The sequence below is a fragment of the Clinocottus analis genome, unplaced genomic scaffold, assembly GCF_023055335.1.
Source record: "Clinocottus analis isolate CAN_PGR_092001 unplaced genomic scaffold, fCliAna1.0.p SCAF_5, whole genome shotgun sequence".
NCBI classification, from domain to species: Eukaryota; Metazoa; Chordata; class Actinopteri; order Perciformes; family Cottidae; genus Clinocottus; species Clinocottus analis.
The window spans coordinates 12,908,623-12,922,781 of NW_027176207.1; the positions used below are offsets into that span (position 1 = coordinate 12,908,623).

The window sequence follows — 14,159 nt, forward strand, 5'->3', positions numbered from 1 at the left end:
CTGTAAACAAGGCTGTTAATACCTGCATAAAGCATTCATCAGTATTCCCCTTTTTGTCAAAGAACACCACAGTTTGAATAGGTAAAAATGAACAAATATGCATACTATAATTATAAATAAATACAATTTCAGTGCAGCTGAAGATGAAAGGACTTTGTAGAGGAATGTTTCTATTAGTTAATGTGCAGGTGTGTGCATAGGTGCATGTGTATGTAGAAGGCTAACCTGTCCACCCATGTGTCTATAATAGATGAGCTCAGTATCAGCGTGTTATTCTAACCCTGCAGGAGAAAGAAAGAAGAATAAAGGGATGGAGAGAAAGGAAAAATACATGAATAATTGAGCCCAAATCAGTTTGGTGAGCCTCCGTCCCTTCCTACTCTCAGTCTAATGAAGTCAGTGCCTGCAACTGGATTCTCCAAGAATATTCTGGACTGGAGAGAGGAGAAGATGCGTCCTCGGGCATCAGATGAAAACTGATAAAAGGCAGTTTTTGTGATCCGAAAAACGTTGTGTTTCCTCTTTTTTTTTTTTGTAAAGAGGTTGTTGGACTCAGGATCATCATGATATCATGGTGGCCCAACTGCTAGGGCTGGCCTTTCTGTTTCTACCTTCCAGCCTGGTCACCTCTAAGACACTAGGTAAGGATTGTCTTTGGATTCATACAGTTGCACTTAAATATTGGTTGTCCATTTAGCGTCACTTAAATTATGATTAAATACAAATGAAAACAGCTGCTGGACATTTTTTTTTTTTTTAATCATTTATTGACTTTCTGTAGAATCTTTCAATTCTGTTCTTCAAATGTAATATTTGAAGTAGAGCACCACATACTTGATATTGGAGGTTGATATCAATTTTTGAGACTGTTTTTTTATATATCAACAATTTTCTTTTTATAATAAAAAATATACAACATAAACAAAATGGTTTGCTAAGGATCGCTTAGATTTGTGACTATGATATGTACAATTGAAATCCATAATGTTTCAGTAAAAAAAAAAACATATAGTGGCAATATTGTTTAGAAATGTAACATATATTTGGAATTTATGTTAACTGTCACTGATACTATTTTACCTGCTATTAGCTAATATTCATAGCTACATTACCCTAGTCAAGTCAGGATTTAATTCTAAGATAATCGTAAATAAAAGCAAAAATGTTTTGTTTTTCTCATGTGAAGAATTTTGTTTGGACAAAGTTCACTGCACAGAAAGTCCTTTTGGAGGTAAAAGTAAAAGCGAATAGCTAAAAAAAAGATTGTTTATCAATTTAATTTGTATCCTGTTATCTGTTTTGGAATCCCTTATTAAACTAAACAGCGTGTCTGAAACTTACAGAGTAATCAATCCTGAAACTGAACACTGACAGGGCACTCGACACCGTCATCTCTTTTTCCTTCACTCACACACACACGTTTGCTTCTCTGTGTATCCTCCCCCTCTTCCAGAGGTGAAGGTCAATCCCAACTGGGAGGTGGTGTACCGGGACACCAGTGTGTATGGGGTGGTGGGTAAAGCGGTGATCCTGGAGTGCGGCGCCACGTTACCAGACATGTACATATGGAGCTTCACCAAACCCGGAACTGACGCTATCAAGGCCGTGGTGTATAATTTGGGTAAAGGACAGAGGATCCAGCAGCTGGCCGAGACTCTCGGACAGCTCACGGTCATCTCAAACAGTGCAGCTGTGAGCATCGAGAAACTGCCTGTGGCTGCACACGGCCTGTTCACCTGTCAGGCTTTCTATGACATAGAACAGGAGCCCAAGGTCTTCTACTACTACGTGTACCTCACTGTCCGAGGTAAGACTCCCTGTGCTCTGAAACACTTACCTTTGGGGCGTAGTACAGATTCCTACATTCCTACATGTGTGACTTTGTCTTGAATGCAGTTCCCGTCAGTAAGCCTTACCTCCTGATGAGTGATGTGTCTCCAGTGGAGGGGTCGACAATGTGGATGCGCTGTAATCTGGACAATGGGACAGGACCAATCAAGTATGTGTGGCAGCATGAGACGCGCAGCGGCAACATTTCAACCTTTGCACAAGGCAACACCAGTGTTATCAACGTCACCAACATCAACCGCAACCACACCGGCTGGTACCGCTGTGTGGCCAGCAACGCCGTCAACAGCGAGAGCTCTAACCGGCTATGGCTGGATACCATCTGTGAGTATTTTTAGGGTGGAATTAGAACCATAATGACAGTTTAAGGTAGCAATCTTTTCATGCTTAATGTCTTTTTTTTCATTTCTTTGGCATTTGAAATGAGTAATCAATAAACTGCGAGGACACACATCTTCAATAGTCTATGTGTCACACACCGAAAATGTCACCATGTAACATGCGTTGAATGATAACTTTGACAAATCATTACTCACACTGTTTCATGTTTTAATCATAGGTCGGCTTTTGTCTGCTTAAAACACTCTTTCTCTTCGGTTCTCTTGGCATTTGAAAGATGTGTTGTTTTTGCTTTGGCTTGCATTACTGAACCTGCTTTTCCCTGTCTATGTTAATACTTAAACTCCAGTGGTCTGAATTTGAAGCACAGAAAGACAGTCACAGACCTCCTGACATTGAGGAGGAGGTCAAGACCTCAGTATTTGTTCACGAAAATATTGCAACCTGTGCATAGATATTTTACTTTGACTAATTATAATATTGTGAAACCACAGCATATTTAAATTTGATTGCTTATAATCCAACAACAACATCTAATTTTGACTTTCATTAGGATTGAGAAGGCTTTTGAAACAACATTTAGTTGAAAATTTGATCTAGTTATATTTAGTTTGTCAAAATGTACTTTTTTGGAGAGGGATATAATATATAATCTGGGGGGTGCTAATGATATTGATGAATTACTGACAAGGAGCTTAATTCTTTTGTGGGTTTGACCTTCTGAACTACCTGAGCTGTGACAGACTGTACAGAGGACGAGCGAATACTTTAAATACTTGCAAATACTTTCAATACTTTCAACAAAGAAGGATGTCTTCTGTCAGCCATGTGCGTGACATGTCTGCGTCCTTCACATCTTGAGTGTGGTCATGTCCTTTCTCCTCAGTTGGCCCGGACCTCCCTCAGATAGACGTGACTCCGTACAGCATAACAGAGCGTGGATATTCAGCCCTGGAGAGAGAGACTGTTTCTTTACTGTGTCAAGCCCAGTCCAACCCGGCCAGTCAGTACGTCTGGTTCTACAACAACTCCCAGGTCTACACGGGGCCGCAGTTAACCATCACCAAGATCCTCCGCATGCACACTGGCGAATACGCCTGCTTGGCGCAGAACACCTACCTCAATACCCGCTCCAAAAAAACCATCAGCCTGACGGTCTACTGTGAGTGTGACCTCTGACCTCGGACCTTGCCATAAGTCCTCCTACTTCTCTTTGAGCCTCTCCACTCAGACCTAACCTGTGTTCTTCTGTCTTGGTGCTGCAAATGAATTTAAATAGTGTAAAAGTAACAAGATGATCATTCGGATTTGACATTTCTAGCACAAGACAAAGAAAACATAAATCAAGGCCCTGAATCGCCTTTGATTTTTATCTTCATTAACATTGAATCTCCTCATAAACACAACTGATCTTTTCACTTTTCCCTAAACCTCTCCTGTGTTTAGTGTTATGCAGAAACCCCCTTTGCTTCCTCTGTTTTAATCACCCATACTCCATTTATTGCAATTTCTCTCAGATTTCAACTTCCTTATATTCACTTAGACTTCAAAACAGACACCAAAGCTTGCAAATGAACATGCATATCCACATTCAGTTACACACCAACACACACACACACCAACATGCGCACACACAGCAGAGAGTGGAAGTGCTGCAGACCTATTCTCCTGTTCGGGCCGTTTGGAAAGTTGGTGGGACTCTCTGGCAGGTACCTCGCTGTGATGTTACAGCCATGGCAAGTGTCGGTTTGCTAGAAGGCCGATACTTGTCATTCTGCTCTCCTGTTTTCTTTTGCATTTCTGCTAGATAATCAGTTGATGTGTCTTACCTACGCATCACCTAAGAGAGACAGAAAGCAATATTTCACAATTGAGAAAACATGCTTTGTCATACTGACTTATGGGTGACATTTATCTGTCACCCAGCTCTATCACAAGAGAAAGTTGTAAATACAAAGATATCTCGTGTTTCTTCTATGATATAGGTAAGATGTTTCAACCTCCTGAATACTTGTAGCCCCTTGGGCACTTTCTCTGATCCAGATGACCTCGTGTAAACCCCACTGTGCACATCACTGCCTCGTTATGCTGTATCTTATCCCCACAGACCCACCCGATGGCTCCCCCTCCTGTTCTGTGGAGCCGGCTCTGAATCACACCTCTGTGAGACTGCTCTGCTCCTGGCCTGGTGGATTACCCTCTCCCTCTCTCCACTGGACCAGACCCTTGGCCCAAGTGGGACAAGAGGAGGCCGACACAGGGCCACAAACAAATCCACTGACCAACACCGCCATCTTGCTGCCGCCTGAAGACCTGACTTCTAACGGAAGCTTGTTTACTTGCATGGGCTCCCACCTGTCACTCAAACAACCCACAGAGTGCAGCACACGCACATGTAAGACACAGAAAGCAAAGCAGGAAGTTTTCTATGCTCTTTGTCCACATCTCACTTAAACCTCTTCCCCTTCACTAGATATTCCCCCTGCAGAGCCGGTGTGTTTTGCCTATGTGACTAACAATAAACAGTATCTCATGCTGTCCTGCTCCTGGGATGGCGGGGCCCCGAAAGCCTTGGTGTGGTGGGAGGGCCCAGATGGCCAGGGCAAAGGCGGGGAAGAAAATTCCAACGTCCTGATTATTCGCTACGGCACTGCTGGCAACGGGAAACCTTACACCTGCCATGCTAAGCATCCACTTCTGGTCCAAACCAAAACCTGCAGGCTCACACTGGGTCAGTTGCACATTATCAGACACACATGACAGGAAAATAGCCGATACAACTCGTTATTTAATTAATGTATTTATTGTCGCCTGTAGAGGCTCCTGTTTTGCTGACGCAGCGCAGAGTTGTGTCTGTGTATGAGGGGAGCGATGTGAAGCTCACCTGCAACCTGAGAGCCAACTACCTTCCCGTCAGTGAAATAACCTGGTTTAACAATCAGGGTGTGGGCGTTGGAGACACCTCAAAGTATGGACTACTGCAAACATCTGCATGGGCCAATCTGACTGTGAGAGACACGGATGAGACTCGAGACAGTGGCGAGTACAGGTGCTCCACTTCCAACGCAGTGGGAGGAACTGAAATCAATGTCACTTTAGTGGTTAAGAGTAAGTTGTTGTTTTTTGTCTTATAGACAGATTTTTTTTAAAGGAATAGTTTAAAATTTTGAGAAATGTGGTCACTTTCTTGCTACGAGTTACACGAGAAGAGCATAAACAAAGATAACAGCAATCCCTGTGTACAAAACCAAACTCTAAAAACATCAAGTTGTAGTTATAGACAGGGCTATACGAAACAGATCAACTTATTGGTTGTGTTTTGTCTCTTTAACAGGGCACCCCATGCCGCCTAATGCCACCCTGGTTATCGTGATGTACAACAGCCGACTGCGTAACGAGGTGGAGCTGGAGTGGCAGGTAGAGAACGAAGAAGGAGGAGGTTGGACAGCTTTCATCTTGCAGCACAGATGGGTGTCAGAGCGACCAGGAAGGAGAGGCAGCAACAATGACTCGAAGAAGGACACGGAGGAGAGGATCGGTCCACCAGTCTGGTACTCCAACATTATCCAGGACCCAGAGGTCAGGAGTCACACAGTAGGGAAACTGACACCGACCGCTACCTACCAGTTCCGCATCACACCTGTCAACCACCGCACCGTTGGACATCCTTCTACAGCAAAGACTCCAGGTAAAGTAGGTGAATGGAGTGAGGAAAGTGTGATCAGATATGGGACATCAGGCAGAAAACTGAGCATAGACAGGCGCTTGAGTTCGGGATGATTTACAAACAAATGATAAAAATAAAAAATGTAATTAAATTAAAACGGACAAAGGCATGAGAAGCAAATAATAATGGGACATTTAAAAAAGGTGACAGGTGAGTTCGGTTATTATTCAAACATAGTTGATGCTGGTTTCTTGTTGTGATTGCTGTTACGATGACCGTCTAACATTTTTTTCTTTCTTTTTTTTTATCCACTTAGGTGAAACACTTAGACACAAACAACAACACATACATTCACACACACCTTTCACTCACTTCCTGTTTACCTCTTTGCATGCCTTGCTCCTTGCCTTTGCTCTAACTGGGCCTGTGTGCTTCTTTCTGTTTATTGTATCATTCATAGCATAATTTCAGTGCTAAGCCAGGTGATATTTTAGGGTGCAGAAAGGCTTGTAGGTCAGGAGAGGATAGGCCAGTGATTCTCAACCCCTGTACTGTCAGGGATTCAGATAATCCAGAAGTGACAATTAGTCACGGTGCACGCCAAAACAAAGTATTTTTTTATGAATTTAACTTTTCATTTGTAAGAAGAAGAATGTGTTAAATCCTTTTTCAAAACTTAATTATATTTTTGTCAGTGAAGATAACATCTCCAAGCAATAAGTAATCTGTTCAATTTCACAAGAACTGAGCTGACATGGGTTGAGAACCACTACAGGGAGCTGAAACATGATGAAAAATCTATATAAAACACTTATCAAGTGCCACAACTCTCTGGTTTTTTCTCAAAGGTGTACTATTTTGCAATGTGTAACTGTGATGTGTTGCAGCGGAACCACGCTACAATGTGTACCCGGCTGTGATTGGAGCAGCTATAGGCGGGATGCTCATTGCAGCCTTCCTCACAGCGCTGCTGCTGGTGTACATAATCCGCAACCGCAACAACAATCCTCGTGAGTCCCATACAGTCCTAATGACTGAAATAATATTGTGTGTATTATTGCCATTGGCCCATTATGTTGCATTAATGTTTTGTGTTTCTTCTCCCAGGAATACACGACATGCTGTTTGGGTTGTGAGTATCTGTTTTACTGTATAAATCTAATACCAGCAGTGTGTTATCGTTATCAATTGTCGGCAGACAATTATTTGACCAGACATGCCGTGAAAACTTCTTCTTCTTCTTCTTCTTCTTCTTCTTCTTCTTCTTCTTCTTCTTCTTCTTCTTCTTCTTCTTCTTCTTCTTCTTCTTCTTCTTCTTCTTCTTCTTCTTCTTCTTCTTCTTCTTCTTCTTCTTCTTCTTCTTCTTCTTCTTCTTCTTCTTCTTCTTCTTCTTCTTCTTCTTCTTCTTCTTCTTCTTCTTCTTCTTCTTCTTCTTCTTCTTCTTCTTCTTCTTCTTCTTCTTCTTCTTCTTCTTCTTCTTCTTCTTCTTCTTCTTCTTCTTCTTCTTCTTCTTCTTCTTCTTCTATGTCCAGGCAGCACAGCCAGTCGAGGGAAAACATCAACTTTCCAGAGGATGAAGTGGTAGGCAGGTCGGAGGGAGGAATAGAAGAGATCAGTGGATTATCCAGTCCAGGTAAGATGAACCCATCACACACAAGTTCATGTAAACCTAAAGATGTGTCAGTTACCACACTGCTTTTTGGTGTGTTAAAAGTTGGTATTATTTTGAAAACTTAAAATACTTTGAAAACCACGAAATTAAGTCCTGATGCTGAATCTTTACTTTTACATTACTCTTTTCCAGGTCCAACCATGGCTTTACCCCGGGCAGCATCCCCCCTCACCACCACACCACGGAGTGCCACCCCCATCCCCACCGCCAGCCAAGCCCCTGCCCCTGGAGAGGACAATGAGCCCGTCAGTGTCACAATCACCGTCACAGGATCATAGACTACGCCTACATACATATATTAGACTTATTTGGTTGTAATTTAACCTGAATTAATAGTTTCCTAGAGTTTGCTCTAGTATGTAGCCTTTAACTTGGCTCGCAAGTGAACAAGTTACACACTCTCCTCACATATAGCTCTCACTACAAAACTTTGATCCATTGGGTTCTACATTAAATATGTATACTGCTCAGCCAACAGTGTTGTTTTTAACCAGGAAACCATGATTTAAAAGCACTTGAACAGCACCTGCTATCTAACAATGTCACACAAAAAGGCTTTTATATATATACATATATATATATTTGCATGGAGACTGAACATCGGGCTCCCCTCAAATCCAACCTTAAAATTCAGTTTTTGTTCATTGGTGTTCATCATCATCATTGTATCATTTGTCAAAAAACATTTAGCATACTGTGTTGTTTTTAAAATAATTTATTCAAGACTTGCATCATGTTTAACAATCATAACTAGTCACACACAAACACTTGCTTCTCTCCCAATGTGTGCATACCACTGAACACTGAAGCAAATGACCAACTCCTCAAACAAAAATGTTCTCCCTCCTGGCCTCAAATACTTAACTGGTTCACACAAGAAAAGAAGTGCAAGAGAACACAAACACGTGTAGAGAACAGCAGGAAACATTTAAAATATCAGTAGAACAGCTATATATCTACAGGTTTCCCCCCAATGTCCAAAGCAGAGTGCATTTCTCTGTGGAGGTCACTCATACGACGGGGGGTTGAATCTTCTGAGTGCTGATGATGTCTCCGAGCTTCTGTTTTATTTTCACAAAGAGGCGCTTGAACTCCAGACCGTCACCCTGGAAACAGTTAAGAGTAGTTTAGTTCGCTTGGTTTGGACCAAAAGGGGAAACATGTCCATTTATGTCTTTCAGTTCTGGTACATTTAGTTTTCAATATAAAACCTTTTACACAGGAACGAAGAGGTGTGATCATGAGGTCGTAATGACTAACGGGTAAATCCTTGATTGGACAGTTTTTGTGACTCATCCAGAAACTTCAGCTCGACATGAATCAAGGAAAATCTAAATAAAGCATTTTATAAAGTATATTCCTTCCTGCTGACAAAAAGATAATGTCCATTGGTATTTTATTTTAATTTATTTAACACTGATCCAATTATGAAAATACCTTTTTGTGAAGTTAGTTTGTCACTTGATTCAGCTTTATTTTACATATACATTTTTAGGAAAAATGCATATTTATATTAGATGAGGGAGCTGTGATAAACTGGCAAATAACTGAAAGAAAATAAACTGGTGTACTGCTGCACTGCAGCATCCCCCCCCAAAAAACAATTGCTTCCTCTGAAAAAGGATTTGGCTGCATCTTCACCTTGAACATTTCATTTTTTTCTGTGGTTCAGTAGCTCAATTCAGTGTCTCAGTTTTATAAGAAAAAATCCATATACCAATTTAAAAAAGCTAAAACTCACCTTAGACAGTCTAAAGTCCAGCAGCACCCTCCGGTTCATCTCCAGCAAGTGGACTTTGAAGATTAGTTTGTTATTGCGTTTGTCCAGCGTGCTCACCGTCACCTACAGAGGAAAAGGGAGGCTCATTAGACTCTCGAGCATTATGGTATTCTGCAGCTAGAAGTGGCGTGCATGTGTGTGCAAGTACTGCAACAGGTAACCTGCAACCTGGCTGTGTGGTGCAGGAGGTCTCTTCTCTACCCATCGAAGCATGCGTTTAACTTCTGTAAAGTTTTGATCTCTGTAAACGGCTCCGTACCTGATTGGTGCAGGTGAGTTTGAAGCCAAGTGACAGACCATCACAGGCGTCTTTCAGGGCAGATAAGGAGACGTCAGCATTCACAGTAGTGAAGAAACGAGTCATTCTCCGCACTAACCTCTGCCACTGTGACTGCACACAGAAGGAAGAAGTTAGCATTAATGCAGCATTTCCTAAAACATAAATTTCCCACATTTTGTGAGATATATTATATAAATAAATGACTTATCAATGTAGCACCGAGTATGCAAGTTACCTGACTAGCTCCCGGTGTGCCCAGCAGCTGACTACCCAGCAGCATGTGCTCCGGCTTGGTTGGCTGAGAGAAGCTGACTTGGCCCTGGCTTTGGCCGATGATCAACGTGGCTTCCCAGCCACCTGCCGCAAAATCAGGCTGGGAGCTGGAAAACTGCATCTTGTCATCACTGTGGGGTGGGGGGGGGGGGGGGGGGGGACTTAGTCTTGAGATTGTGGGCACAAAAACAAATACACACAAGTTGAAATAAAAAAGACAAAACGCTCCGACCTGTTGGTGCGGGATGCGAGTCCCACGTCTGACTGAAGAATTTTTTTCCCTCTTGAGCCCGGAGACGATTGTTTTACACCTGCAGAGATACACAGACAGACATCAGTGCGGTGAACATTGAACTTAAAGTTAAATTGATTGTATCATGCTGATTGTTAAACTTGCCTTGAGTGAACCAGCGGTCTTTCTGTATGTCTGCGATTGTGATGCGTGCATCTGGAGCGGCCAGCAGTAACTTGGACAACAAACCTAAAGAGAGAAGTTAAATGTGACTTAAATTTAAACCTCAATTAATATTAATGGATTTTTTAAAAAAAAATAGTATTTAAACTGAATTAATAAAGTATAATTTGGAACTCACTAAGAGGCATTGGTTGTATTTTCTTCCAAGGAGGTAGGTATGTTTTCTTCTGAAGCCAGTCTGAAAACTCTTGACAGCTCTCAGTCGGCTGATCCCAGGGCAACTCTGAAAAAGAGGCAATCATACTTTATTAAATTTAGTTCAAATGCTATTTTTTATTTTTTTTTATTAAATAGTCTCGGGGCTACAAAATCCATTAATATTAATGGAGCTTTATTGAAGTCACATTTAACTTTTCTCTTCAGGTTTGTTGTCCAATCAGTGATGACATGTGCACATCTACTGCAGGACAGTTTCATTAGCATCTCATAAATGTTTTACCAAAGATGTAGAGAACTCAGAGCACTTATGAAATGGTCAACATTGTCAGGTGTATGATAACGGTTGTGTTTTTACGATAATTCAGCCTTTTGTATGATTTACATATTTGCCTAAAAAAGGAGAGAGGCTATTGTGTTGTGTTGTACTGGACTACAGACGTTGGTACGATCACCCTGTAAACACAGACTTTGTGATCTTACCTCCAGCCAGCATGGCAGTGAGGACAATCCCACAAGCCCAGATATCTGCAGGCTGAGCTTTGTACTCTGTTTGGCCGAGAAGCTCCGGAGCCACATATGGAAGAGTCCCACAGAGACGACTCAGACGACGCTCTCGTCCTTTGAAACGAAACATGGTGGCCAGGCCAAAATCTGTCAGCTTGAGATTATCTAAAAAAAAAAAAAGGTAAAGGACAACAGCAGATGATGGTTATTACAAATGCAAACCAAACGTTCATTCTATACCTTGATAGACCTTGTCTTTTCTTACCTTTGTCATCCAGCAAAATGTTCTCTGGCTTTATGTCTCTGTGGGTGATTCCAACACTGTGAAGGTATTCCTGTAAAAGTGCAACTGAGAATTTAATAACAGCAGAAACGGGTGCAGAAGGTCACATCAACAAACAGATTTGTGTCACTCACCACCGCTGCTATCAGCTGCTGGAAAAGTCTATGGGCTTCTTTCTCCACCATCCCCAAATCAGGCTCTAAAATAAAAGAAAGAGAACGATCAAATAACTTTATTACAACCATCCAAATACAGCCAATACTCTATGATATTTTGTCAATTTTTTTTTTTTTACATTTAGGCTCTTTAAATCCATTTTCATTTAAAGCGCAAAGAATATAAGGAGATGCTTCCACCCAACTATCCAGTGTACATTACATTGTCAATTATTATTAAAAAAGAGAAGAAAAATACAAATTTGCTGACGCCTGGGATTAAATCAAAATGTGTTGCTGTATCATAATTCCGTTCTCATTTGGGAGTCCTTTGTTAATGATAAAAACAAAAGTCTCTTTGCGTTAGAAGGGACTTTTCTTTAACTTTGGCGCATCAATGCAAGTTAAACACAGTAATGTAAATGTAACAGTCTGATATCAATGGGAAGCTTAGGTTTTTATTTTGTGGGTCTAAAACAGAATCCTTAATATTCTTGGCATGACAGTCGTTTAATGAGATGATTGAATGATGAAGTTGTATATGTGCAATTTTAATCGCATATTTGAACTTAATGTTAGAAAAACATTACTGGTTACGCCCGCCAAGACAGCAGCTCTATGTTTTCCATCGGCAGTCGTCTGTCTCACCGATTCGGTCGAACAACTCTCCTCCGGTGCAGTACTCCAGGAAGAGATACATAGTCGTACCTTCCTTCCGATGGCCAAAAAAACGTACGATGTTGGCGTGGTTGAGCATCTATCAGAACAGTACGAAATGTCACTTAGTGCACATAAACGAACACACAAGAAAATTACCAGTTTAAAAATGTATAGCAATAACAATACATGCAAATATAACATGTAACATGTATAATACAAAATAATAAGACACATAGTTTAATCAATTGCACTGTGAGAGTGTTGTGCAAGTTAAATCTAAAAAAGCTACAACAAAGTTTGAGATCTAATCTAAGCTCCAGTTTAAATTCTTACGAGCAGTTAAATGTAATGGACGAGGCAATTTTCTCAGTTATTATCAGTCTTCTACTATCAAATACAAATCTCTTCTGTTTTAGCTACTCTAATGGGCAGTTTTTTGATTTATTCTATGTCTATGTCTTTATTGGTATGCACCGTTCAGTGTCAAATTCCTCGTAGGTTAAATGTACCTGGCAATAAACACTTCTGATTCTGAGTTAAAGACAATTAATAGCTCTATCAGACTTTAGTCTTACTAACTTTACTAAAGTTGAATGAGCTACCTTATGGACGCAGACCTCCTTCTTGACATTTTCAGCACACTCTTTAGCCTGAGATGTATCGATCACTTTCACTGCAACCGCCTCCTCAGTCTGTCTGTTCACCAGCAGCCTCACTCTGCAACCATGAATGCACAAAAATAGATGGATTAGCGTATTAAAAGGGACAGTCTGGCGAGGGTTCTTTAAGATGTCAGCTCTTACTCTTTTAGAAAAAACATAATGCAAACAATTTGATGTATAGCATCACATAAGCAGGGCCACAAGCTAAACTGTGTTGCTGTGAAACTGTTTCCTAGTTTTCTGACTTGAATGTGCTTAAAACTATCTGTGCAATGTATACATATGACATTTATTTCACTTATTAGAACATTTGCAGATGAAGAGCTCTTACATTTTAATGTGCATATTTATTTTTAATGGAAGTTTGCGTTTGTGGTTTCCCCGAGTTTAAAACTCAAAAGACAAGAAAGTCCTTTTGTAATGAGAAGACTGTATATGTTGTGTTATACTCTTGTTGATGTAATTCATGCCGTGTGGATGATTCATACTCTCCGTAGGCTCCTTCTCCCAGCGTCTGAACAAGGTCCCAGTCTTGCACAAAAGGAACAGCCATGCTAAAAACAGAAACACAGTCCTTTTTCAGGCTGTCATAGAAAAACAAACACCTGTAACTGCGCTGTATTAACTCACATGAGGCGAACTAAACAGAACAAGCAAGTTAACCAGAAACATGCCGTCAACTCACCGCTAAACACATTTCTTACCTGCGCAGTTCTCCTCGTGCAGCCGCGTTTTCCAAATATATTTGCACAGACAAACTTTTGTATGCGTCTTGCGTCTGAGACAACAGGGAATTTAGCACAAATTTGGCGCGTTGTTGTTTTACTGTCGATAACTTCCGCCACAGACGTCACTTCCGCATATGTTTCTTCCTGGTGTGTTTCAATTCGCTTTTCTCTCTTTCTCGGCTATTCGTTCTTCGTTTGCTGCACGGTAGAAAATCACATTGCGACAGCTTTTTCCTGCGGTCCGCGCTTCTCTTTTCTTATTTTCTAACTTCTACATCATGCAACTGTAACTTGGAAGTATGAACTTTGTAATACACATGTAATAAATCATAATTAATACTAATAGTTATAAAGATGATAACCCCCCTATCTGCACAATCATCAGAATGTGCTCTCTTAAAAAATTGTAGCAAACTATACATCGACGTCTGGGTCTGGGACAAATAGGAGTTGATGGAATTGCAATGCAACTGATAGTTTTCTTTTTTTCTTTTCATTGCTATGTACTATGTACTTGCAGTAATACAACGGTTTTTTAGGTACCCTGGTTCAAGAGACTAACTTCCTAAAAGTGTAAAGATCCGACAAAATATATTATTAGATTATTAGATGCATATTGGATGAAACAAATACTGTGGACTTTGTAAAAGGCCTTGCCAGTGATGTAGTTTGTC

General features: G+C 40.9%; 2 protein-coding genes across 2 annotated transcripts; one reads left to right on the plus strand and one right to left on the minus strand.

Annotated features, from left to right (window-relative positions):
- The first annotated feature begins 571 nt into the window (after positions 1-571).
- Positions 572-7,804, plus strand: LOC137802363 (V-set and immunoglobulin domain-containing protein 10-like 2). The gene is made up of 12 exons (XM_068600166.1): positions 572-641; positions 1,454-1,807; positions 1,897-2,172; positions 3,074-3,349; positions 4,295-4,582; positions 4,661-4,918; positions 5,005-5,295; positions 5,522-5,875; positions 6,742-6,864; positions 6,962-6,986; positions 7,387-7,487; positions 7,659-7,804. Exons 1-12 carry the CDS (start codon positions 572-574, stop codon positions 7,802-7,804), a joined length of 2,562 nt encoding a protein of 853 aa, XP_068456267.1.
- A 421-nt stretch (positions 7,805-8,225) lies between these two features.
- On the minus strand, positions 8,226-13,311 carry chek1 (checkpoint kinase 1). The gene is made up of 13 exons (XM_068600836.1): positions 13,246-13,311; positions 12,698-12,812; positions 12,084-12,192; positions 11,415-11,479; positions 11,263-11,332; positions 10,974-11,162; positions 10,453-10,557; positions 10,257-10,340; positions 10,092-10,170; positions 9,822-9,990; positions 9,566-9,697; positions 9,268-9,369; positions 8,226-8,632 (listed from the first exon to the last, which is right to left on the minus strand). The coding sequence occupies exons 1-13, from the start codon at positions 13,308-13,310 to the stop codon at positions 8,537-8,539; spliced, it is 1,380 nt and encodes a 459-aa protein (XP_068456937.1). The 5' UTR covers position 13,311; the 3' UTR covers positions 8,226-8,536.
- Positions 13,312-14,159: the final 848 nt, after the last annotated feature.